The sequence below is a fragment of the Chrysemys picta genome, chromosome 1, assembly GCF_011386835.1.
Source record: "Chrysemys picta bellii isolate R12L10 chromosome 1, ASM1138683v2, whole genome shotgun sequence".
Classification (NCBI taxonomy): Eukaryota; Metazoa; Chordata; order Testudines; family Emydidae; genus Chrysemys; species Chrysemys picta.
Genome location: NC_088791.1, coordinates 168,022,286 through 168,046,577, shown reverse-complemented (window position 1 = coordinate 168,046,577; position 24,292 = coordinate 168,022,286). Strand labels below are relative to the sequence as shown.

General features: G+C 41.7%; 1 protein-coding gene across 6 annotated transcripts in view; it reads right to left on the bottom strand.

Annotated features, from left to right (window-relative positions):
• Positions 1–24,292, bottom strand: part of EPHA6 (EPH receptor A6) — an 875,247-nt gene that overhangs the window by 103,313 nt on the left and 747,642 nt on the right. For 4 of the 6 annotated variants that reach the window (XM_005283660.5, XM_005283661.5, XM_005283662.5 and 1 more), the window contains one exon: positions 15,366–15,427. In XM_005283660.5, the coding sequence (XP_005283717.1) occupies positions 15,366–15,427 (62 nt within the window). Of the gene's footprint in view, positions 1–15,319; positions 15,428–24,292 lie in introns of all 6 variants that reach the window. The other 2 variants (XR_010599810.1, XM_065589211.1) reach the window with 1 other exon arrangement.

Below are 24,292 nucleotides of genomic sequence, written 5' to 3'. Positions count from 1 at the left end.
AGGCAAAACTCCCAGTGAAAATCCACTGTTATCACTTGCTTGTATTCCCATTTGTTAGTTGGTTCTCCTCCTTCTTGCCCCCTCCTATACTGCAGCCCTTCAGCTCTCCAACCTTTCTCTCTCGCTGTCCTTTATGTGGGTCACCTTCCTTTTCCTTTTCTACCTCCCGCTCCTCCATCAAACCCCCTTCTAATCCAACAATTCCCTTGTCTCCCCAACCTTCAGTCCCCAGTGCCCCTTCCCTTCAAATTCCCAAAAACCTAAAATCAATTTTTGCAATATAAATGAAACAATATAGAACAAAGTCCCTCCTCCTGTGCCCCCACCCAAAACCCCTCAGACCCAATGGAAATGACATGCTGTATATCTGCTCTTACTCCACTCACTTTAGCTTTGTATGCAATATCCCTTTGTATTGTAAAAATAGCTAAATGCAGTCTGAAGGCTTGGAGCACATATAGTACTAATCAGTAATTTCAGCAGAGTGGGTACTCTTGTTTTAATTTTGCTGAGAATAAGTCATAAAAATGCAACTCTTTCTACTGGCCTCTTAACTATTGTTTAACATACCCTAGTAGCTATTGGTGCAAATCATTTAGTATTTTTAAAAATAGTACTATATTTGCCCCCTCAAGTGCCAAATGATTAGGAGCCCTGTATAAGTCAATACAGCTGATTTTATACAAGTTGGGTGCATTCACCATTTGTAACCCTCCCTTAACACTGTAGTGAAGACACATGCATGTGTTATTTCTGATCTTTATTTTGGAGCTATTGAAAATGCTTTGGAGTCTAACTTTCAACATCCCTCTGTAATCAATCCTCATAAGCACCGAAACTCCGAGATGTGTACTTTTAGGTAAAAAAAAGACCCACAGGGTGGACACACGATCAGATTTGTAAAGCTTTCAGCTGTAAGTCTCCAAACAAAGCAGAGGTTTATAGACCCTCCATTTAAGCCAGTTGTTTGTACTAGTTTTGCTCTTTAATGTCTACAACTTTATAATGTGCTTTGGGAACAAAATGACTGGAATGTGATAAACATTAACTCTGAGAACCAATAAGTTTCATAATTACTTTTTCCTCCTGGATATCCTGTAACTGTCCCAGCTGCTTCAATACTGTGCAGCGTACATGCTCTCAGCTCTGCTATCACAGAAGTCAATGCTGATCCCCCAAAGAGACATGTTGCACCTACATAGTCAACTGATTTCTTCTCTGCCCAGCCCAACTGCCATCTACAGTCAGGCTGGTCCACAGTTAGCAGTCAGGGCATTGGGAAGGATGCAGTGAGGTTGTGACAGGTTGGGTCATAGAAACCTTCTTGGGACTGCCGCCTGATGTCCTGAGACTACCTCTGAGCCCGTTTTCCCTGGTAGCTTGGGACTTCAGTACCCTGTCTTATTGAGCCAGACACGCTAGCCTGCTGTAAACACAGACCCAGGTCTGAACCACATCCCCCAAAAGCTGCAGGCTTAACTGAAAACATCTTGAGAAGTGCTCCTGTCTCCAGCACCCAGACACTCAGTTCCCAAGGGGATCCAAACACCAAATAAATCCATTTTACTCTGTATAAAGCTTATAGAGGGTAAGCTCATAAATTGTCCACCCTCTATAACATTGATAGAGAGATATGCACAGCTGTTTGCTCCCCTAGGAATTAATTACTTACTCTAGGTTAATTAATAAACAAAAAGTGATTGTATTAAATATAAAAAGTAGGATTTAAGTGGTTCCAAGTAATAACAGATAGAACAAAGCAAATTACCAAGCAAAATAAAACAAAAACATGCAAGTCTAAGCCTAATACAGTAAGAAACTGATTACAGATGAAACCTCACCCTCAGAGATGTTCCAATCAGCTTCTTTCACAGACTAGACTCCTTTCTAATCTGGGCCCAATCCTTTCCCCTGGGCTGATACAGTCTTTGTTCCAGCTCAGGTAGTAGCTAGGGGATTTCTCATGACTGCCGCCCCCTTTGTTCTGTTCCACCCCCTTATACATCTTTTGCACAAGGCGGGAATCCTTTGTCCCTCTCTGGATTCCCACCCCTCCTTCTAAATGGAAAAGCACCAGGTTAAAGATGGATTCCAGTTCATGTCACTATAAGATTTCATCACCCACTTGCCAGCACACACATATATGGGAAGACTTGCAAGTAAACAGAGCCATTTACAACCAACTGTCCTCGTTAATGGGAGCCATCAAGATTCCAAGCCATCATTAACTACCTGAAAGGAGGTTCCAAAGAGGATGGCTCTAGACTGTTCTCAGTAGTACCAGATGACAGAACAAGGAGTAATGGTCTCAAGTTGCAGTGGGGGAGGTTTAGGTGGGATATTAGGAAAAACGTTTTCACTAGCAGGGTGGTGAAGCACTGGAATGGGTTACCTAGGGAGGTGGTGGAATCTCCTTCCTTAGAGGTTTTTAAGGTCAGGTTTGACAAAGCCCTGGTTGGGATGATTTAGTTGGGAATTGGTCCTGCTTTGAGCAGGGGGTTGGACTAGATGACCTCCTGAGGTCCCTTACAACCCTGATAGTCTATGATTCTATGATTAATGGCCCAAACTTTGCATAATTACAATAGGACCTCAGAATTATATTTCATATTTCTAGTTTCAGATACAAGAATGATACATTTATACAAATTGGATGACCACACTCAGTAGATTATAAGCTTTGTAATTATACCTTACAAGAGACCTTTTGCATGAAGCATAGTCCAGTTACATTATATTCACACTCATTAGCATATTTTCATAAAATCATATAGAGTGCAACGTCACAGAGATACACTGACACTCCATAAGTGGGGAGAAGGTTCCTTCTTAAAGGGGCCACATTGCATCAGGGAGAATCACCCAGATGAAAACTCAATGATTGGGGCCTATTGTGCTAAAAATCTCCACTTGGCAATTATTAGCAGAGAGATAAAAAGTGATCTTCTCACTGACTCCAAATCCTCTCCCTGAAATAATTAAGGAACCTATTCTGTCCTTCCCCTGTTGCAGCCACACAGGTATAGGTGGTCTGACCTATCAGCCACAGCTGGACTAGTATCGGTCACAAGTCAGTAGTCAGGGAGCAGGGAGCAGAGTAATGGCTTAAAGCCAGGATCAATAGGCAAGAGTCAGGGTTAGCATCAGGCTGGGGTCAGAAATTGGAAATCAGCAAGTGACGTGAAGTCTGGAGTCACAGAACCCTGCATAGCTGCCCAAACAACTTCCTGGAGCACTCTCCATGGTTAAATAGTGATCATGGGCCAATCAGAAGGCCACAGGGTGCTGTCACTCAGGACCTTTTGGGTGGTACTCCCTGAAGTGCCTAATCTCCACAGTGCTCTTTGGATGTCGCTCTGCATGGCCTCCCAGTGATGATGTGAGAATGTCAGCTGCCCCACACCTGGATTCTAGTCTTGTGGATCCTTACAAGAATTCTTATTGTTTTAGGGTTTTTATAACTACTAAACATCTAATATTGGAGTCACCTAGGCCTGGCCAAGGATCAGTGTCAAGTACTCATATTCATCTGTTCTCCACCCACAGAACAGATGCAGGTTAGTCTGACCCCACCCCTCCATCCCAACATACTCAAACATCCCCTGTTGGCCAGGCGCAGAGAATTCATGTGGCCACCTAGGGGTAACTTGCTCCTTATAGCTACATACATTTGCTTCAGTATTTGGTTCAACGTGTCTATAACTGAACTTTTCTCCCAAAATCTTTAGACTCCCACCCTTCATTATCATTGCTGACTGTTCTACCTCCACCACTTCCCTGGGAATCCAGGTTCAAAATCACAGACTCATCTGCAACACCTCCAGGTCTCCCTCTAAAAATCACAAAATATCATCCTTTCCTCTACTCCCTACTCCTAAATATCTGGACAGTGTCTAGATAACGACTTTTCTTAAAATATAACCTCTTTATATTTGCCACATTCTAATATAACTGAAATGCATATGATAAAATTCATCTTGCTTTTCTGACATTCCAACTACGTCTCCCCATCCTTGAATCCCTTTATTAACTTTCTGTTGTACTGCCTCAAGTTCAAGCTTCTAATCCCCAACTTCCAGTCTCTTCACAGTTTCACATCTGTCTACATTTTGTCTCTAATTTCACCCTTCTTTCCCTCTCATTCCATATGTTCCTCCCAAATCCTCTCCTGTAACTGGTCCCCTTTTCCCTTCCCACACTTGGCTGTACATCTCGTTTCATGCTGCCCCCACACTTGGAACAGTCTCTCTTTTCCTGTAAGCTAAACATCCTTCCTCTTCAAAATCTTTCCTTAATCACTTCTTTTGCATTGATTTCCATGCCAATTTTATTCCCTTGCTATCTTTGAACTGCTGTTTTCCCCACATATCATACTTGTCTGTCTGACTTAAGCTGACCAGGATAGACACCTTGGGCCAAGTCATCCCTTGAGCAATTCAACTGAGTTAATGAAGTTACACAAGGTAAAAACTTGACACCCCCCCCCCCCGACGCCCCAAGTCTTATGCATTTGTAAATCTCTATGTGCACCTGGGAGTCAACACAATCCTCTGGCAACTTTCCCACGTGCCTTGCTTCATTTATGTGTCTTAAGGAGACATAAAACACTCTCTATCATACATCTGAATGATACAGTGGATGTTATCCAGGGCTTAGTTCCAATTCCCAGGGCTTAGATATTCAATGTGCTTTTGATATGATTCCCACCTGGCTGCTGAGGGTGTTTATCAGCACTGGTAACAAATCAGATTACAGTGAATTTGTGCAGTTCCATCAAATTTTTAAACAGGCTTTAATAGCTTTACCAAATAAACTTTTGTCATCAGTTGAGATATATCTAATGTCTGCCTGGTCCTGAATTTATGCTTCTGATCTAATGCTTTGGGAAATGGTTATGTTCAACTACAGATTTGTCTTGCAAAATCCTACTTAAATGAAGTATTGCAGTCAACCTATAGAACTTCTCTTTGCTATAGTGTATGTTATTATTTTACTAAGCATTGTACTAAGCACTTTACACAAATTCCTCAAGAATCACATTGCAACTAGGTATTACACAGACATATAATTCATGTTTTCTTCATTATGTGGCCGGCACTCCGATTTGTATTATTGTCATTGAATTATGTCAGCTGTCAACTTCTTCTTTAGTGAACAGGACTCCATATAATGGATACTAAGTAATTTCATAGAACATAATAGAAATTATTTTAGTTCATTTTAAACACTGCTGAATGATACTGTTTGACAATAGCGCCAAGTGCATCTTCAAGTATTATATGCTTGTGTATTATACCATCAGAAGAGACTAGGGATGTGTATTTTTTCTTTTACAGTAACAGGCTGTGTTATCTCTAGTAGTGCTCAGATTGGAAACAAAATACCAACAGTTGCCCAGTAGCCTCAACTGTTCCCCTCCCCCTTTCTCATTTAAAGCAGTAATAAGTAGAGGATATGACATAACCATTTACCCTTCCTTCTGCCCCCATCCCTAAAGCACTTGTCTCTAGAACACAGCTACTGCAGAATGCTCAGCACACATTTTTATACAATTGTTTCAACACAACTACGCATTTAAAATCTTTACATTGGCTTCCCTTAAGACTCCATATCACTTTGAATTTTTGTTGTTGTACGTATTAATTACTAAATTATTTTTGTACTCCAGATCATTAGACATATGACCCTTGTCACTAAATGGGCAGAATATTTACAATGGTTGTCATTTTAAACAATCTATTCTTTGAGCAGAAGATAACTATGGTGTCTCTGGGTAAATGTTGGCTCTACAATGGCAACTATGGTAGTTTGTCCTTAGCCTAATCTTGAACCCCCTGGATGATGGGACAACTATGATACTTGATTGTGGCATTTATTTCCAGCTCAGTTTTTAAATGCCCAATCTGTTTTTTGGTTCAGAGAAAAAAAAATTGCTGCCTTAACAATCCCTAAAATCCCTACAAAAGGTACTGAAATGCTGTCTTTCTCCTACTGGGAAAGGAGTGCGCCTCCAATAAATAAGAGTGCAGGTGCATGTTGTGTGTGAAGGGAAAAGAGAGAGTATTAGTTATGAGCTTTAATGTTGTTGCCTCTCTTGCTGCAGATAAATAAGAAAGGGAACCATTAAATTTAGCAATGGCATGTGGCCTCTTTTCCCCAAAGATGACTTTCTGACTAGTGAGGCCAGATTAGATGGATTTACAACATGTGCTTTACAACTTCATTTTATAGAACTCTTTCCAAGTCTTCATTTTTCTCTTTCCCTCCCTTTTCCCCAACGTTATTTAATGTAGGCTTCTACTGCAGAATCTAACCTCTAAGCTGACAGGAAGGGTGAGGTTGATGGCAAATCTGCTCTGGGAATTACATAATAATGGCTGCTGCCTCCAAAAGCAATATACTCAGAGACTTCTTCCCTCCAGAACCTTATCTTTCACTTCTTTTAGCCTCTACTAGACTTGCCTTGGGGAATTAAAGTTTGGTAATAAATCCTGGCCTTATAGTTTACAGTATAGTCTGCTTCTGTTCATGCATCAAGATAGCTAAACAAATTATTTTATATAGTCTTTTTTGAGGAAGAGGATTAATTGTTTTATAGTGTTTTGGTACATGACGCTTCTCCGTATTGAAATCTAGCTTTTTCTATGACCATTTATTGTTTTACAGTGAAAAAGAAAATAACGGCATAGGCTTCTAAGCAGGAGCAGGGGCCTTTCAGAAAGGGGGACTACACAAAAATGAGGAAGTTAAATAGAAATTAAAAGGTACAGTATCAAAAGGGAAATTCCTGCAAGCTACATGGAAACTTTTTAAAGAAATCATAATAGAGTCTCAACTTAAATGTATACCCCAAATTAAAAAACATAGTAAGAGAACCAAAAAAGTGCCATCATGGCTAAACAAAGTAAAAGAAGCAGTGAGAGGCAAAAAGGCATCCTTTAAAAAGTGGAAGTTAAATCCTAGAGAGGAAAATAGAAAGGAGCATAAACTCTGGCAAATGACATGTAAAAATATAATTAGGAAGGCCAAAAAAGGAATTTGAAGAACAGCTAGCCAAAGACTCAAAAAGTAATAGCAATTTTTTTTAAGTACATCAGAAGCAGGAAGCCTGCTAAACAACCAGTGGGGCCACTGGACGATCGAGATGCTAAAGGAGCACTCAAGGATGTTAAGACCATTGCAGAGAAGCTAAATGAATTCTTTGCATTGGTCTTAATAGCTGAGGATGTGAGGGAAATTCCCAAACCTGAGCCATTCTTTTTAGGTGACAAATGTGAGGAACTGTCACAGATTGAGGTGTCATTAGAGGAGGTTTTGGAACAAACTGATAAACTAAACAGTAATAAGTCACCAGGACCAAATTGTATTCACCCAAGAGTTCTGAAGGAACTCAAATGTGAAATTGCAGAACTACGAACTGTAGTTTGTAACCTATCATTTAAATCAACTTCTGTACCAAATGACTGGAGGATAGCCAATGTGACGCCAATTTTTAAAAAGGGCTCCAGAAATGATCCTCACAATTACAGGCCGGTAAACCTGACTTCAGTACTGGGCAAACTGGTTGAAACTATAATAAAGAACAAAATTGTCAGACACAAAGATAAACATAATTTGTTGGGGAAGAGTCAACATGGTTTTTGTAAAGGGAAATCATGCCTCACCAATCTACTAGATTTCTTTGAGGGGGTCAACAAGCATGTGGACAAGGGAGATCCAGTGGATATAGTGTACTTAGATTTTCAGAAAGCCTTTAACAAGGCCCTCACCAAAGTCTCTTAAACAAAGTAAGCAGTCATGGGATAAGAGGGAAGATCCTCCCATGGATTGGTAGTGGGTTAAAATATAGAAAATAAAAGGTAAGAATAAATGCTCAGTTTTCAGAATGGAGAGAGGTAAATAGTGGTGTCTCCCAGGGGTCTGTACTGGGACTAGTCCTATTCAGGATATCCATAAATGATCTGGAAAAAGGGGTAAACAGTGAGGTGGCAAAATTTGCAGATGATACACAACTATTCAAGATAGTTAAGTCCCAAGCAGACTGCAGAGAGCTACAAAAGGATCTCACAAAACTGAGTAACTGGGCAACAAAATGGCAGATGAAATTCAATGCTGATAAATGCAAAGTAATGCACATTGGAAAGCATAGTCCCAACTATACATATAAAATGATGGGGTCTACATTAGCTGTTACCACTCAAGAAAGAGAACTTGAATCATTGTGGATAGTTCTCTGAAGACATCTACAGCAGCAGTAAAAAAAAAAAAAAAAAAAAAAAGGGGGGGGGGAACAGAATGGGAATCACTAAGAAGGGGATAGATATTAAGACAGAAAATATCACATTGCCTCTATATAAATGCCTGGTATGTGCACATTTTGAATACTGTGTGCAGATGTGATCGCCCCATCTCAAAAAAGATATATTGGAATTGGAAAAGCTTCAGAAAAGGGCAACAAAAATGATTAGGGATATGGAATGGCTTCCATATGAAGAGCAATTAATAAGACTGGGTCTTTTCAGCTTGGAAAAGAGAAGACAAGGTTGAATATAAGAGAGGTCTATAAAATCATGACTGGTGTGGAGAAAGTAAATAAGTAAGTGTTATTTATTCCTTCTCATAACACAAGAACTTGGGGTCACCAAATGAAATTAATAGGCAGTAGGTTTAAAACAAACAAAAGGAAGTATTTGTTCATGCAACACACAGTCAACCTGTGGAACTCCTTGCCAGAGGATGTTGTGAGGGTCAAGATTATAACAGAATTAACAAAATAATTGCCAGAAGCTGGGAATGGATAACAGGTGGTGGATCCATTGATGATTACCTGTTCTGTTCATTCCCTCTGGGGCACCTGGCTTTGGCCACTGTCAGAAGACAGGATACTGGGTTATATGGATCTTAGGTCCGACCCAGTATGGCCATTATGTTCATGCTTTACAAGTATGCACGAAGGCCATAGTTTTATAAGAAAACAAATAAAACAAGCGCCAGATGATTCTTCTCCAAATGGAAAGAACTCTGATCTGGCAGAAAAGGAAGGTGGGAGTGCCAGCTTTGCTGCATCATTGAAGCCCACCCAAGGAGGCAACGTGCGGCTTGAGTATCAAAGACTTTCAGGATATGTCTACACTGCAATTAAAAATCTGCAGCTGGTCTGAGACAGCTGACTTGGGGTCACAGAAGTCAGGGTAAGGGGCTGTAATTGCAGTGTACATATTTGGGGGACGCTCCTCCCTCACAGTGGGAACATCTATACCACAATTAAACAGCCTCTTGGCCTGAGTCCTGCAAGCCTGAGTCAGCTGATGCCGGCCAGCTGTGGGTGTCTAACTGCAGTGTAGACATACCCTCAGTGGCCAGGAGCAGGAGGAGCTGATCTCCATGGCATTCTGCTTTCATAGGCATCAGGAGACTGGATTATCCATTGTCCCCTTCACCACGTGTAGTCACTTAAACCAGCGACCAATGGCTGTTAGACGCTACCAAAGCAGAATGACAGTGTTTACAGCCACTTTGCATCACCAAGGTGAACGCTCATAACTGAGGATACTTGAAGCACCCTGTACCTATCTGAGAGAGAAAATGGAGTTTTGCACTGGTGCGGGGGTGCCTTTACAAGAACCAGTGGTGCCAGAGGAGCAGGATGGAGAGTGTGACCAGCATTCCCTTCCTTGTACATCTCTGGAAGTCACACAACTGGGAAGCTGAAACCCTTGACCCCTCCCCAGAATCCCAGACCCCTCCCTTTTTAGGAAACAGTTACATAAAAATGCCACGAGGCAAACTTTAAAGAGTTGCTTGGCCCCAGGTGAATCCCTACAGGATTGGAATGGAAGAGTGAGACAACACACCACAATTAAATGCAAATGGATTACTATTATAATCAGGCCTCTTAAAGAACAATTTATGGTACAAAGTAATTTAACTAGAACTCTGATCTGATTTAATGTTGCTGTGTCCCAATTTGCTATCTCAGTGCACTAATTATTGATTAGCGCATTTCAAAAGCCTAATGGAAATAAAATACAGTAGTTAAGATTAGCTACTCTCCAGCTGGAGAAAAACTACACAGGTAGTCAGGGAAGCAAAATAAAAGCTCTCTGAGGGAGGGTTTCTAATTTATTTTACAGGTTTCTAGGGTTCTTAGCCAACCATAAACACAAACAAATCCCAAAATGTCAATCTCTGGCTACCTTCCTTTTGTGAAGCTTAAATCCTTAAAATGAACAAACAATCTCTAACCACAGAACAGTGCAAAGTCAGGAGCTTTTCTACCTCTACATTCCCCACTCTGACTTCTCTCCCATGTATGAGATTTAAACAGAGGCAACATGCCCCAGTGGTAAGGAAGCCAGACTGATCATCAAGGGCGTGGAATTTTTATTTCTTCTTAAAAGTTTGGGTTTGGTTTATAGGTTAGGTTTGGGCATAGTTCCAAATTTAGGTCAGTCCTTTTGTAAGATAGGGGAAAGAAACTGATTTTAATTAATAATTGTAACGCTTGTGTTTGGAAGATTAATTTGCGCACACACACACACACACACACACACACACACGTTACAAGAGAGGAGATACTATGCTTATCAATACTATCTAAACTATTGCAGTGGGATGGGGGAAGAAAAGGAAAACTATAGCAAATCAGGATCTGAGAAGAGGGTATTATCTTAGAATCTATATATCTTGGGCAATTTAGGGTGCTTGGTGTCTTGCACACATTGCTGAGATGAGTTAAAATGAAAATGTCCTTTAATTAAATAAATAACCTTACTTAGTCTGCTGTCATTAGTTGACTCCCCTTCATTAAATGCACAGATGAATCAGCTTTCAAAATTATGAATGTTTGTGTACTGTGGCAAGGTACCTCTTCCACCTCACCAGGGTCAGTGATTCCCCTCTCTGGCAGTGGGAGGCTTGGAATAAATCAAACCCACTCCAGACAGTATTTGTTTTCCCATTAGGGGTTTAGTTCTGAATACTTTTGAGGTAGGCCTCAGGACAGGCCCAAAGAGTGCTCCTCCATCAAACAAAAGAAACAAATTCACATCACAAACAAAGGGAAATACCTCTTCCTATGCCCTCTTTGGGTGTTGGCTGGGGTGAGGTGTGTGGCCTTGTTATTGACCTGGGGTGCCAGTCCTTCCCCTAAACAGACAGTCAGGTAGCTTCTCCTATAGGGAGAAGGGCAGCCTTCCACCCTGGAGAAGCCTTTCTCCCTGCTGCCATTAGCTCTGCAGCAGCATCTCTCTCCTCTTCTCTCACCACAGGCAGTAGCGTAGCTAGCGGGGTGCAGGGGAAGCAGCCGCTTCCCCCGCCTTTCCAAAAGCGGCCGCAGGAGTGGGGGGCGCAGGCTGGCGGCCCGTAGAGCAGCCGGCAGCCATGGAGGTAGTGGTGAGCTGAAACCGGTTGTTAAATTTGGAAGCCCTTTTAGAACTGGTTGTCCCGGGTCTAAAAGGGCTTTTAAATTGAACAAAAGTTCCAGCAGCTCCCTGCCATGCCCCCAGCCCCAGCTCACCGGGCTCTGGCTCTGCTTCCTCCCCTGAAGGCTCCCCCTCCCGGCTTCCTGCGAAGGGGGGTGGGGTGTCAAGGAACATGGGGGGCTGGATGGGCAGGAGTCCTGGGGAGCGGGGGGGGGGGCATGACCCCCTCATGGGGAGAGGAGGAGGGAACTGGTTGTTAATATTTTGGCAGCTCATCACTGCATGGAGGAGTGGTGGGCATGGCCGGAGGAGTGGGGGGGGGCACAGCCAGAGGAGTGGGGGGCACAGCATGGCAGCCGCGGCCGGAGAAGCAGGGGGGGGGCAATGGGGATGGCATGGCAGGGCCAGAGGAGCAATGGGAGGGGGGGGAGGGGCGGTGTGGCCGGAGGAGGAGTCAAGAGGGGCGTGGCCAGAGGAGGAGCCAAGGGGGGGGCACCTTTTTTATGTTTGCTCCCTCTCCTCTTAGAAGCTGGCTACACCACTGACCAGAGGAGGGGTTTTTGAAGGTCTCAGGCAGCCCTTAATTGGACTCAGGAGTCCCTAGTTGACATGAGATGACCTCTCTTCATCAGCTCATAGGGAAAAGGACCTTTATCATTCTGGGGCTGATATACTTGCAGTCTACCACTCTCTTACAGCTGTCCAGCCTGACTTTGTCACAGTATATTTCAGGAACATAAGATGCGTGTGTGTGTCTCTCTCTCTTTCATATGTATGTATTTTTTTGAGTCTGCTGTCTATTTCATATAAGCCTCTGTGGTGTTTAAGGTATTGGTTTTGACCTAGCAAACCCTAGAGAGTTTGGAACTCTCTCTCTCCCTGCGTGATACAAAAACAACATGAGGAAGACTGATCTTGCATTTAAGACCATGGACTGGGATTCAAGTGATCTGGGTTCAGTGCCCACTTCTGCTATCCACTTCCTTTCTTTGTGACCTTGGGCAAGTCACTTATTTTATAGTTGGGAAACTGCAGCATAGGGATGAGGATAATATTTACTTTCTCCCACCCTTTGTTGGTCTTCTCTGTTTAGACTGTAAGCTCTTTGAGGCAAGAACTGTCTTACTATGTATTTTGTAGTGCCTAGCACAATGGGGCCCCAATGGAGATAGGGGCATTTAGGTTCTACTGAAATACAAGTAATAGCATTAAAGCTAACAATTCTCTGGTTTAAGAGCAGGGGCTGATGGTAGGATGTCTTCCATGAAGGTCTTTTCTGGAGTTCACTTTCCACATTGGTAAATCAGGTTTTGGAGAAGGGTTGGGTTGAGGGATGTGGTGGTAACATTCAGGGTAACATTTTTTGAGGAGCACTTGCTATGGTGGGGAATATTCTTATATTTTGGATGTTTATCCTTTGACTGCATGTAAGAACACCCAGAACAGTAGAAAGAAACTCTTTTAAATATGAAGAAAGATAGATGTTATGAAGTTCTTCCGGATCTTGCCACATGAAAGGCTCTTTGTAAATGTAAAAATGTATTATGATTTAGAGATAAACTCTCTCTGTACTTCTTTGCATCTTCACAAAAGCATTTCAAAGTTTAGACTTAAGAAATCTACAGGAAATAACTATTTTTAATGAAGCAAACTGATTTCTTTTAAAATTTGATACTGGCAGTCATTTGCTTTGGTAATTATTAACAGGAATTCCCATGAAATATCTACAATGCTTTCAGATGCTGATTATTATTTAAAATCCTGTCAAAAGGCATTTTTAAATAATAAACCAAATCTGCAGTGAGAAAGAAAGCTGGAAAATAATATACTCAGAAAACAGCTGCAGAAAATAATGACTAGCACATTCCCAAACATTTTGCCTAAAATATATATTTGGTACAGTGTGAACATCATTGCTCCATAATAACCTCATAATTGTGATGATCTCAGCTTCTAACATAGTACTGTAAGTGCATATCAAGAATAGCTCATTAGATCCTACAGCTGTGCAGAGAAAGGTAACTGTGTGGAGGATTTCAGTATTTGAAATAAGGTTTCACCCTGATTCAGAACAAGACCCCAAAATTTCAAAGTTCTCCACAAAACAGAATGGAGCCCCAACTCAGAGAGACAATCTGCCTTGGAAGCTCAGGGGTCTCCAACTCAGAGGCAGTCTGGCAGGCGACTGACAATGAGCCGGTGAGGTGAGCTGTTAGGAAACCAGGTGGAAGCGTGCCTGGCAGAGACGTTTTGAAACCTGCCTGCGTTTCCCAAGGAACTTTGTCTGTGAAACAGATTGTCAACCTCTGATGAAAAATTGTTTCATCTGAATTTTTCTGACCAGTTCTAGCAGAAGCTTATGCCCAAATAAATCTGTTAGTCTTTAAAGTGCTACCAGACTCCTTGCTGTTTTTGTAGATACAGACTAACACAGCTACCCCCTGATACTATACATCATAGTGTTATCCAATCTTGATGGAAGAGAGGGTGAGTGAATGTTTGGGACCAGGGGAGAGAAAATGGGAACTCCCGAGTTTCCTAGTGTAGGGAACAGAAAGCAAATAGAGGGTAGAGGAAAAAATACAGGGGAATTATCAAAATGGAAGGCAAAAAATACATAAAAGCATCTTCAGTAATGGCTCAATTATGCTTTTAAGGTAAAACTCTCTTCCCTCCAGACACCTCATCTTTTCCTGTATTGACTATTGCCACTCTCCCCTCCATTGCCTTCCTCTCAGAAACCTCAACCCTGCCCCGGACCATTCAAAATACAGTTGCTAATTTCACCACCTTTGCCTGTTATTCTGATTACATGACCCCATCTTTGAATCCCTCTGCTGGCTCCCCCTTCTCCACTGCATCATCACATTCAAGTTTCTCGCACTTGCTTTTCAAGCCATTGACCACTCTGCCCCTCCCTGCTTATCTGCTCCTATATCATACCCCCCAGTGTTGCAGGTTGGACCCTCTGCTTATACACTTTCCCACAAATATCTTCACACTTTCTTCCACCTCACCCCTTATACATGGAATACCCATTCCACATTAGTTCACAAAGCCACTTAGCCTCTCCTCCTCCGAATCTCACTTCAAGACCTACTTTTACCATGATGGCAACTAATAATGGTGAGATGGACAGTCAGTGTGGTTCGTTGATATTTATACATGTAACACAAATTTTAAATAATTCACATAGCTATCCTGAAATCGTAAGTTCCATGCTGGTTTTGAGGGGTCTCTTACTGGAGGCTGAGCTTAAAGTGAGTGTATTTTCACAAGCTGTGGAGAGTGCCAGAGCCCTCTACTGAGCCCTCTACTGATGTTGGCAGAAGACCCCATATGACCTTGGGGGCAGCCCTTTCCTCCTTCCACCTCATTGATTAAAATCAAATTCAAATGCAAACAATTTCCCATGCTTTATACATCCCTTCCTTAATATTCAAAGGGTGACCTTTAGGGGAAAAAGGTTAGTGTTGAGACAGTTCACCAGTGAACTGTTTTCTAATTCAATTTGTTAAATGCAAGTAACCATAAATAATTATAAATCAATTACCAACCCTGCTGTCTACTTCCCCAAGCAAAAAATTATAACAAAGTATTTCTGAAAGTGATTGAGCAAAATGAACAGCTTCCATAAGGCAAGGCATTTGCGTTTCAATTTATCTTTTCCTTCATAATAGCACCATTTGAAATACATTTTGCTAAATATGGGAACTGCTCTTGTAGAAGAAATCAATTATATTCTTAAGTTTAAATCTTCTTTTTTCCAGTTATGCTCTAATGTATCACTGTACCTAAGAAATGTACCCTGGGGAAAATGCTTCTATTCTTCACTAAAAATCCATGAATAACATTATGTAAAAATTAATTTATGATAAATGATTTAAAATCTTAACCTAGTATGGCTTCTTATTCAAATGTCATCAGAAAATGACACCTCACCCGCAGAAAGGAGTCAAGGGATCCATTCTCCATATATTCCACCACAATCATTACTGGTCTGCCTGCAAAGACAGCAAAGAAACACATTAGGATTATAGCTATATTAAGGGCTTGTTATATTTCCAGCTGTTACAAACAGATTATTTTCATTACTTAAATATGTAGCTCTTTTTCAAAATCTTCCTCTACAGCACAAATGCGTCATTGTTTTGTTATCCCTCAGCAACATTTTCAATCAATATTTTCTTTATTTGAGGCACTGAAGTAGCTGATTACATACAGTTCATTTTGGCAGTGTTTTCTTTAAAATAGTCAAACTAGAGTCCTCAATTCCAAACAGTTACCATTTTTGTACCTGTCAGTGGGAGAAGTAGCATCTTTAACATGAATGTGTAGTAATTACAGCTATATTTTACAAAGAATACTTCTGAAAACACTCAAGGCAAAAAAAAAAAAAAGAAATTGATAAACCATCTCTAAAAGAAACCAAAATCTGCCCTGTCAAAGAAAAAGCATGTAAGCCAAAAACTTCAATGACCCTATATACTATGAAAGCAAAGAAATCTCTCGTGTGTGTGTGTGTGTTACTGATCTGCCTTTCGTGGAGTTTCTAAACCTTCATTTCTGTGAAACATGGCCATATTTTTATCCATAGATATGCTGATGCAGTATGGTCCTAGGCCACCAACATACTGAATTCAGTGCTTAATTTTTTCAAATCAATGGAACTATTCATGTGTTTAAAGTAAAGCATGTGCTTAAATGCTTTACTGGCTTGGGGGCTATCTGGGTCTCTTATGTACTTTGTTCTGCTTGACTAATGCATATTTCCTAGTTGGTTCTGTATTATGTTCAGAAAAGAACCAGCTCAGAAACCGATTAACATTATATGGTTTTTACCAACATGTCCAACTTGCCAAGTTTTATATTTTATCTGTTGTATGTACCTAAATGGCATCTTACTGCTGGTATCCAGGCATGAGCTGTCACTCCAAAACTGCCTAGCAGGAACAGTCGAATTTACCCGCTAATTGGGGCCCGCAGTGAGATGTTTCAGAATGGTTAGTACACCTCTACCTCGATATAATGCTGTCCTCGGGAGCCAAAAAATCTTACAGCGTTATAGGTGAAACCGCATTATATTGAACTTGCTTTGATCTGCTGGAGTGCGCAGCCCTGCCCCCCCCAGCACTGTTTTACCGCGTTATATCAAAATTCGTGTTATATTGGGTCGCGTTATATCGGGGTAGAGGTGTACTACACAGGGTCAGGGCTGGCTCCAGCTTTTTTGCCACCCCAAGCGGCAAGGGGGAAAAAAAAAAAGAAAACCCCGATTGAGCTGCCGCAGACGTGCCGCCAAAGAGAAAGAGAGGGAGTGAAGGACCCACAACCAAATTGCCGCCAAAGACCCGGATGTGCTGCCCCAATAATGGACAGAGTGCCGCCCCTTTCTATTGGCCGTCCCAGGCACCTGCTTCCTTCGCTGGTGCCTGGAGCCGGCCCTGCACAGGGTCAACTAATAAATGCAAGACTAATGTAATGAACAAGCACATATGCAAGATTGTTGTTCTATGCACTTTTCCTCCTGGCCAATCTCTTTTTGTGGCAATGCCTGTATCTGGAAGGGTCTATGTAAAACAGAACTTTTAATAACAGGTACCATCATGACTCATCCCATTTCTCTCTAAACGGGCCCAATAATTTCAATTCCTTTGCAAGTCCTTATGTAAAAGTCTTTCCCTGTGAGAAGGAAAATTTATGGGGGCCTTAGGACTCTGGTCAAGCTTACAGGCCTAAAGAGTTGACCGAGCCTGTTTTTGTATGGAAAGACTCCAAAGCAGAACAATGGCTTTGTGTGTATAAAGGGCACGAGGGGGCAGAGTGAAAAAGTCCCCAAGGAGCATAATTTGCAATAGCCAGGCTTATGAAATATATAACCACAACAGTTGTGTTAGAAAGGTCGCTGACCGCAAAAGAACAGACAGTGAGTAACATGAGGGGCCTAGAGGGAGAGATGCTTGTTCTTGCTTTTGGCCTGTATTGATTTTGCAATGTATTCCAAATAAGGTAATTAATATGGAAGTATGTGTAATTTGTCTGTGGTTTTAAGCGTTAAAAAGCTTGTGTGTTCCTTGATTCAGGGGGCAGTTACTTAGAGCTGTTACCCCCCCCCCGCACGCTTGTAATCAACAAAGGTGCCTCAGGCTGATCTGATCCAAAATCAATCGTGTGGTCGATTTTCCACAACACCTGCCTATCTTTTAGTTTTTAGTTGGCTGTCCCTGGACTCATTCCTATTTCTGCTATACATTTTTTTCAGATGGGCTAATGAGACGGTAACACAGTAATCAGGGTGACTTACCTAATGGCATTATAATATTTCCACTCCTATTTTCTATCCCACTCTTTATATATGCAAATTTTTGCATATTTTTTGACTGACTGTGGACATGTTGGACAGCTCAATAAAATACATAGCCTGCTGTGCTGAGGACGCTCCCTTTTAAGTCCCTCTTTCAACTGGAGCATGCCTGTCAGCGGCCTGTCAGGGCGGGTCTTCCTGGGCCCAGAATTGCTCCTGCATTCTTAGCTCTACAGTGTGGGGTTTAGCCACCCCATCACAGTAATATGGAAGGCAAGGTCCGAGAAATGCGCCAAGTTCTAGAAACAAAAGCGATCATGTTTTAGATGGTTTTTTAGATCCTGTGACAGTTTGTTTCACAGCCACGGACTGGCCCCATTGAAAGCTCTGTCTCCTTCACAAATGGGCTTTACCTTTGCCATGGACAGCTCTCTAGTTTCCGAGGAGCAGAGTTGTCTATCATAGTCCTCATCCCAGAGTTTCAGATGATTTCTTTGGTATCCTGTGAACAGGCTATTGAGCTCTTTGAAGATAAGGACAGAAACCTTGAATTGGACCTGATATTCTGTGGGAAGCCAGTATAGGGAGCAGAGGAGACGCTGATGTTCTTATGGTAGTCTGTGTTGCTTAGGAGACATGCTGCTGTGTTCTGTACTAGTTGGAGTTTCCTAAGGGCTGGTGATTTCATGCCCAGGTGTATTACATTGTTGAAGTCCAGCCAGCAAATGAAAGAATATGTTGCTGAGGCCAGGTCACTGTCTGCCAGGATTAGATATCATCTTTTTGCCACCTGGAGATGTTGATAGTGTTTCTTGTGGCCACAGCTAGGTGAGAGCTTAATGGCTGTCAGGAATCCCAGGAGCTATCTTAAACTGTGGTCTGAAGTTACCAGTTGTGGGAGTGTACTTTCAACCAAACCCAGACCACACAGTGGCTACAAACTCCTCATTTTGACAACCAGCATCACTTGCATTGTGCTTGGGTTTAGCTGATAGATGAACAGTGGGTTGATGTTGATCTCCACCAAGCACTGGGCCAAGGGTGATGTCACATGTGGCAAAGACAAGGTAGAGCTGTGTGTCATCTGCATATTGCAACACTTGAGTCTATGTTGTCTTACTAGTTCTCTTAGTGGTTGCACATAGATGTTGAATAGCATCAGAGAGAGAGAGAATAGATCCTTGTGGGACTCCAGAAGTGATATTCTAGGTGTGGAGGTACAGTATCCCATCACTACTCTATGGGTACGTCTACACTTACCTCCGGGTCCGGCGGCAGGCAATCGATGTTCTGGGATCGATTTATCGCGTCTGGTTTAGACGCGATAAATCGATCCCGGATCGATCCCGGAAGTGCTCGCCGTCGACGCCGGTACTCCAGCTCGGCGAGAGGAGTACGCAGCATCGACGGGGGAGCCTCCCTGCCGCGTCTGGACCCACGGTAAGTTCGGACTAAGGTACTTCGAATTCAGCTATATTATTAACGTAGCTGAATTTGCGTACCTTAGTCCGAAGTGGGGAGTTAGTGGGGACCAGGCCTATGGCTGAATCTTAAGGAGGACTCAAACCATTTCAGCACATTACCCATCTGAAGAAGGTTAAAGAGTTGCAGGGGAAGTAGTATCTCATGATCAATGGTGTCAAATGCTGCAGAGGTCTAGAAGAATTAGAATGGACAAGTGCCTTCTATCAATCAATAGTGGGAAATCACCCAACATAGCCACTAATATGGTTTTCCATCCTGATTTGAATCCAGATTTTGCTGGGTCTAGGATGTTGGCTTCAGTTACATGAACTTGTATTCAGCCTTTGGCTCGCTTCTGTATGAGCTTGCTCAGGAACAGAACGTTGACACTGGATGGTAATTAGCTAGAAGTGATGCATAAAGTGCAGGTTTCTTCACTGTTGATTGTACTATTGCATGTTTGAAGGAGGAAGGGAACATTCCTTCCCTGAATGAGGCATTAACTATTTGGGTAGTTTTTGGCCTGTAAGATGGCACACCTTCATTGTGCTCTTTGCTGGAGGCATTGTGAGGAATTACAGGCCCGAACCCAGGTCCAGGGATCCCTAGGCAGCACTCAGGCCATGGCTGTCACCCAGCAGCTCACCTGGGTAACTAAGGAAGGGTCCAGGGAAGGGCTAACTCACAGAGGGCCCCCATCCCCAAAGCTCCCAATTGGGGGGAAACAATCCCCCCTCCCCCACAAATTGGCTACGGAGTACTATTTAAACCAGGAATAACAACAGGAAGTTGTCTGAGCAACTAGAGGAATCCTTGGCTGTCTGTGACTATGGACCTCTCCTGCTTACCTCACTCTGGAGGCCTGCATTCATCTCTGCTCCTGGTTCCAGTCCTCCCATCCCAGACCCCAATCTACTCCTAGTGTCCTGCCCTACTCCAGGCCCCTGATCCTTTGCCTTACCTCTGACACTGTCTCCGGCTCTGACCTCTGGCTTGGTACCTAATGCGGTCTTTGGTTTTAACCCTCTGCTCTGACCATTAGGCATGATTCCTGCTCCAACCACTAGACATGACTACCCAAGCTGTGGTCATTGCAGGTGTTACTTTTGATTTCTTACATTAACTTGGAAATAGATTTCAATGACAGGGCATTTTAAAATTTTACAAATAAAAAACCTGTAGCCAGGAGACCTTTTATTTTCTAAACTCACTGTTGTTATTTAGTCATATCTTCTTCACCACAATTCTTATGTGTACATGTACAAAGAGCAAAACATGTATTTTCAGTCTAACCATTAATTTACATAAAAAATATAAGATGATCTCTATGTGAAAGCACCAGTGTCCCTCTCCTCTGCTACAGGCTGCAGTGGGTCTGGCAGTCCTCTTGTTCTCAAACCCTTCATTGGAGCTGGTCAGAAAATTTTTGATGCAACATATTTGTTGGAATCTGTGGAGCTATCAAAATTGAAAAATCGAGGAGACAGTCTGGTTTCAAGGAAGTTCTGATGGAAACTAGGCTTGAACGCTCTCTGGCGGGAATATTTTCAAACCTGTGTATACCTCTCCTGGCTTCTAGGGTATGCACACCAGGGCAATTTGCATGGTGGACTGCCCCAGAACTGGGGTTCCATTCCCTTATGCAGAGAATCTAGAAATGTTTGGGTTTTGTTTTGAATCAGAACAAAACCAAAGTCTGAACTATTGAAAGACTCTGCAAAATGGAATTACCTTTCTCCATCCAGCTCTACTCTTCTCACAAGTAGGTATCTTAGACATTTAAAGGGTTTGGACACAGGAAAAGGAAGGGCAATTTCATAGTTATATACACTACAGAAGTTCTCTGGCCTATCAACAGAGACAGAGAAGAGAGAAAGTAAATGTCTGCATACAAAAGGCCAATTGTGTTGATAGAAAAGCATACTTTCTCCAGAGCAAAGCCACATAAGAGCTGCTGTGTACCAATGTACCAATTTGGAGCAGAAAGAGGGCTGAACTACCTGGGGACCAGACACTGTAACAATGAAAAGTAAACTGTTTGCCTGAATCTTCAATCCAAACAGCAATGCCAACATATATACCTCAGGAAATATAAAATATGTTTACCCCATTTCTCAGATCCTATTTGTGTCTTTTTCAACCCTTAGATTCATAAAATCAAACCAGCACAAAATACTTGATGTTTTTATAGTGCCACATTTTGTACAAGCAGATTTCATTCCCTTATGTACTTTGACAAGCTAAAAGAAAACTGTACCCATTTTGCTCAGTTCAACAGTCCAAACAACGATAAGCACTTTCCAATCTGAATTAACTATGAAATATATTTGAATATATAGATAGGTTTCTGAAATAGATTTGAATTTCTTTGGGCTAAGAGGTACGTATTTTATAAACTTTCAGACTGCTAGATGTTTTCCTTTACATAACTTGAAATTATATGCAGCAAAATTATATCCACCATTGAGGAAAACACAGTATTTCTCATTGTTATCCAATCATTCAAGGATACAAATTCCAACACAGGGTGTTGCCAACCTGAGTGATAAGTTAGCATATCATCTAAATCAAAGGCCCAAATGCTATGTGAAAAATAAAAAATAACTTTTAAAAATTCATATGTAGTTAGTTCCCTTTGTGCCATACACCTGAATAGGCTCAAGAACATGTTATTTTACATGTAATTAGCATTCATATGTGCCAAAAAACATCTGTTTCAAGTGGTAGCACAGGAAGGACATGATTTGCTAAGAGCACCCATATATGCAGCTGTAGCATCACACAGACAGAAGAGATGCGCATCAGAAGATCTGCACCTTGTGAACTATGGGAGAATTCTAGTGGAGCACAAGTTAAGCCATTGAGGCTACTGGTAGCTCCTCACAAACTCAGATTTGTACTTCTGCCCCCATGCTTGCAGTAAGAGTTTGCTTACACCTGATGCTTTATTTATGTTTGACTGCCGTGGTCCAATAGCAATGGAAAGGAGAGGCCTCCAAACTGGCCACCTATAACCTCCAGCAGAATAAGACCTCTATGAAAAGTATTTAGAGTCTTAACTAGAGATGTTGTAAAGTTTACTAGAAGGGCCATAACTGGAAACTCCCTAATCCAAACCCATTTGAAATTTCGTCTAGGGTTGATATCAGAGCCTAATCAGTCCATATACCTTTGATTTCATGGTCATATCCAAAATCAGAGGGGGGCTAGTTTATTGATCTTATGCAGCCAAAGTCTTGTGAAAACAGCAATTTTCTTAGTCATTCAGTCCAAAATTTTGGTCATCTTGTGAGAACAGATGATCATGAGAATGTTGCCATCTCTTGAAAAGCTTGCAAGATGTTGGAACCATCGACTAAGACCCCAAATTCTAGACATGATTTGGCCTCAAGATCAAACCCTAATCTGGATCTAACACTGCCACCTCAAATAATCTTTTCTTAGAGATCCTTATAAAGTCAGGATATTATTTCCTATTGTACTGTAGTGCCTGACAAAACCATTACAAATGTAAGATACTGGCCCCAAGCTTAACAGACAGCTGGTGATGGTCAATAAAATATTCAAAACTGTACTCCAGACTTGATTTTGACAAGTGATATTATGAAATGTTTGAACTAGCATAATGTTTGTCTTTTGAGTATAAGATAGATCAGAAATGTCTGGATTACTGTTAGATACTTAAAGCTATGGGAAGGAGGACAATGTAAAGATGTCATCAAATATCAGATTCTAATGGTCCTATTATAATCAGAAATAGTCCTTATGGAAGTCATTAACAGCCTTTCCACAGAATTTCCAGTTTACACTTGTTATTTAAAAAAAATCGTAACTTCTATTAGTATTGATAGCTGAACTTATACAGCACGTTTCATACAATAAACTCAAAGCACTTTACAAATGATCAATTAAGTCTCAAATCACTCAGTGAGGCAGGGATTATTGCAGTTTTACAGATATGGAAACTCAAGTATAGAGGGGTTAAATTACTTCTTCCACTCACATAGTGTCAGTAACAGAACCAGTGACTGAATCCTCAACACCTGACTCCACTTCTGTGCACTAATTACTAAACCTGGGGCTCTCAGCATGAAACTCCTCACTTCCAGGGGGGTTGTGGTCAGATATCAGGTGATTAGAACCACCCTGCCCTTTCTAGAATGCTAAACAGAACAAGGTTCCTGGCTAGACAGAGGGAAGTCTTCTGTACAGGAAAAGGTTGAGAACCCATGTAGTAGACATTTCTCTCTCTTTAGGTGTGAGACAGCATACATTGCTATTTATTTTACAGTAGCACTTTGAGGTCCCATCATGCTGAATGATGTACACACATGGGAAGACACTGCTCCTGCCCCAAAGACTTTACAGTCCAAACAAAGTAACTATTACTTATTTAGCTTCATAAAGGTACACAGTATCTGTTCTTTGTCTCTTCAGATGAGAAGTTCTTCAGGCAGGAACTGTACCCTCTTCTAGTTGTACAGCACCTGGCACAATAGGGCTCTGATGGTGATTGGTCTTTGGGTGCTGCCCTTATATATATATATATATTTTTTTTTTTAAATGACAATTGAAATTGCAGATGCTAGACTTTTTTATTCTGTTGCCTACAAGGCCCGAAACTCCAGGAAGATCACAAGCAACTCCAGACCTGTCATTCTTGGGGGTCCTCCCTTTCCCTGATATTGTATCTCACTTTTTCTCTTTTCAATGTGTGTGTAGCACTTGCAGTCTAATTGCAAGCGTGAATCGAAAGTATTAAAGCTGCTTTAGTGATTGGTTCATGTGGGGCCTCATAGCAATCCAGTCTGCTCTTCCCATTCAATATGTCACTTAAGTGACAGTCCTGGTCACAATATTTAATTGCACAAGGAAGTTGGATTCCTTAGGTTGCTCCTCAAAACTGAATCCTCATCTGGCAATACTACCTGCTGCCTCCATTTGGCTGTTACTTTGCAGGACTTTCAATGCAGATCAGAGCAGCACAAGTTGCTAAAACATCCTTGATTGATGCCTTGCCACGTCAGGGCATACATTACATTTTTTTGTATTTTGCATTTATTAATTAATTCAGGATTTTATTCTTTGTAAAAGCGAGAAA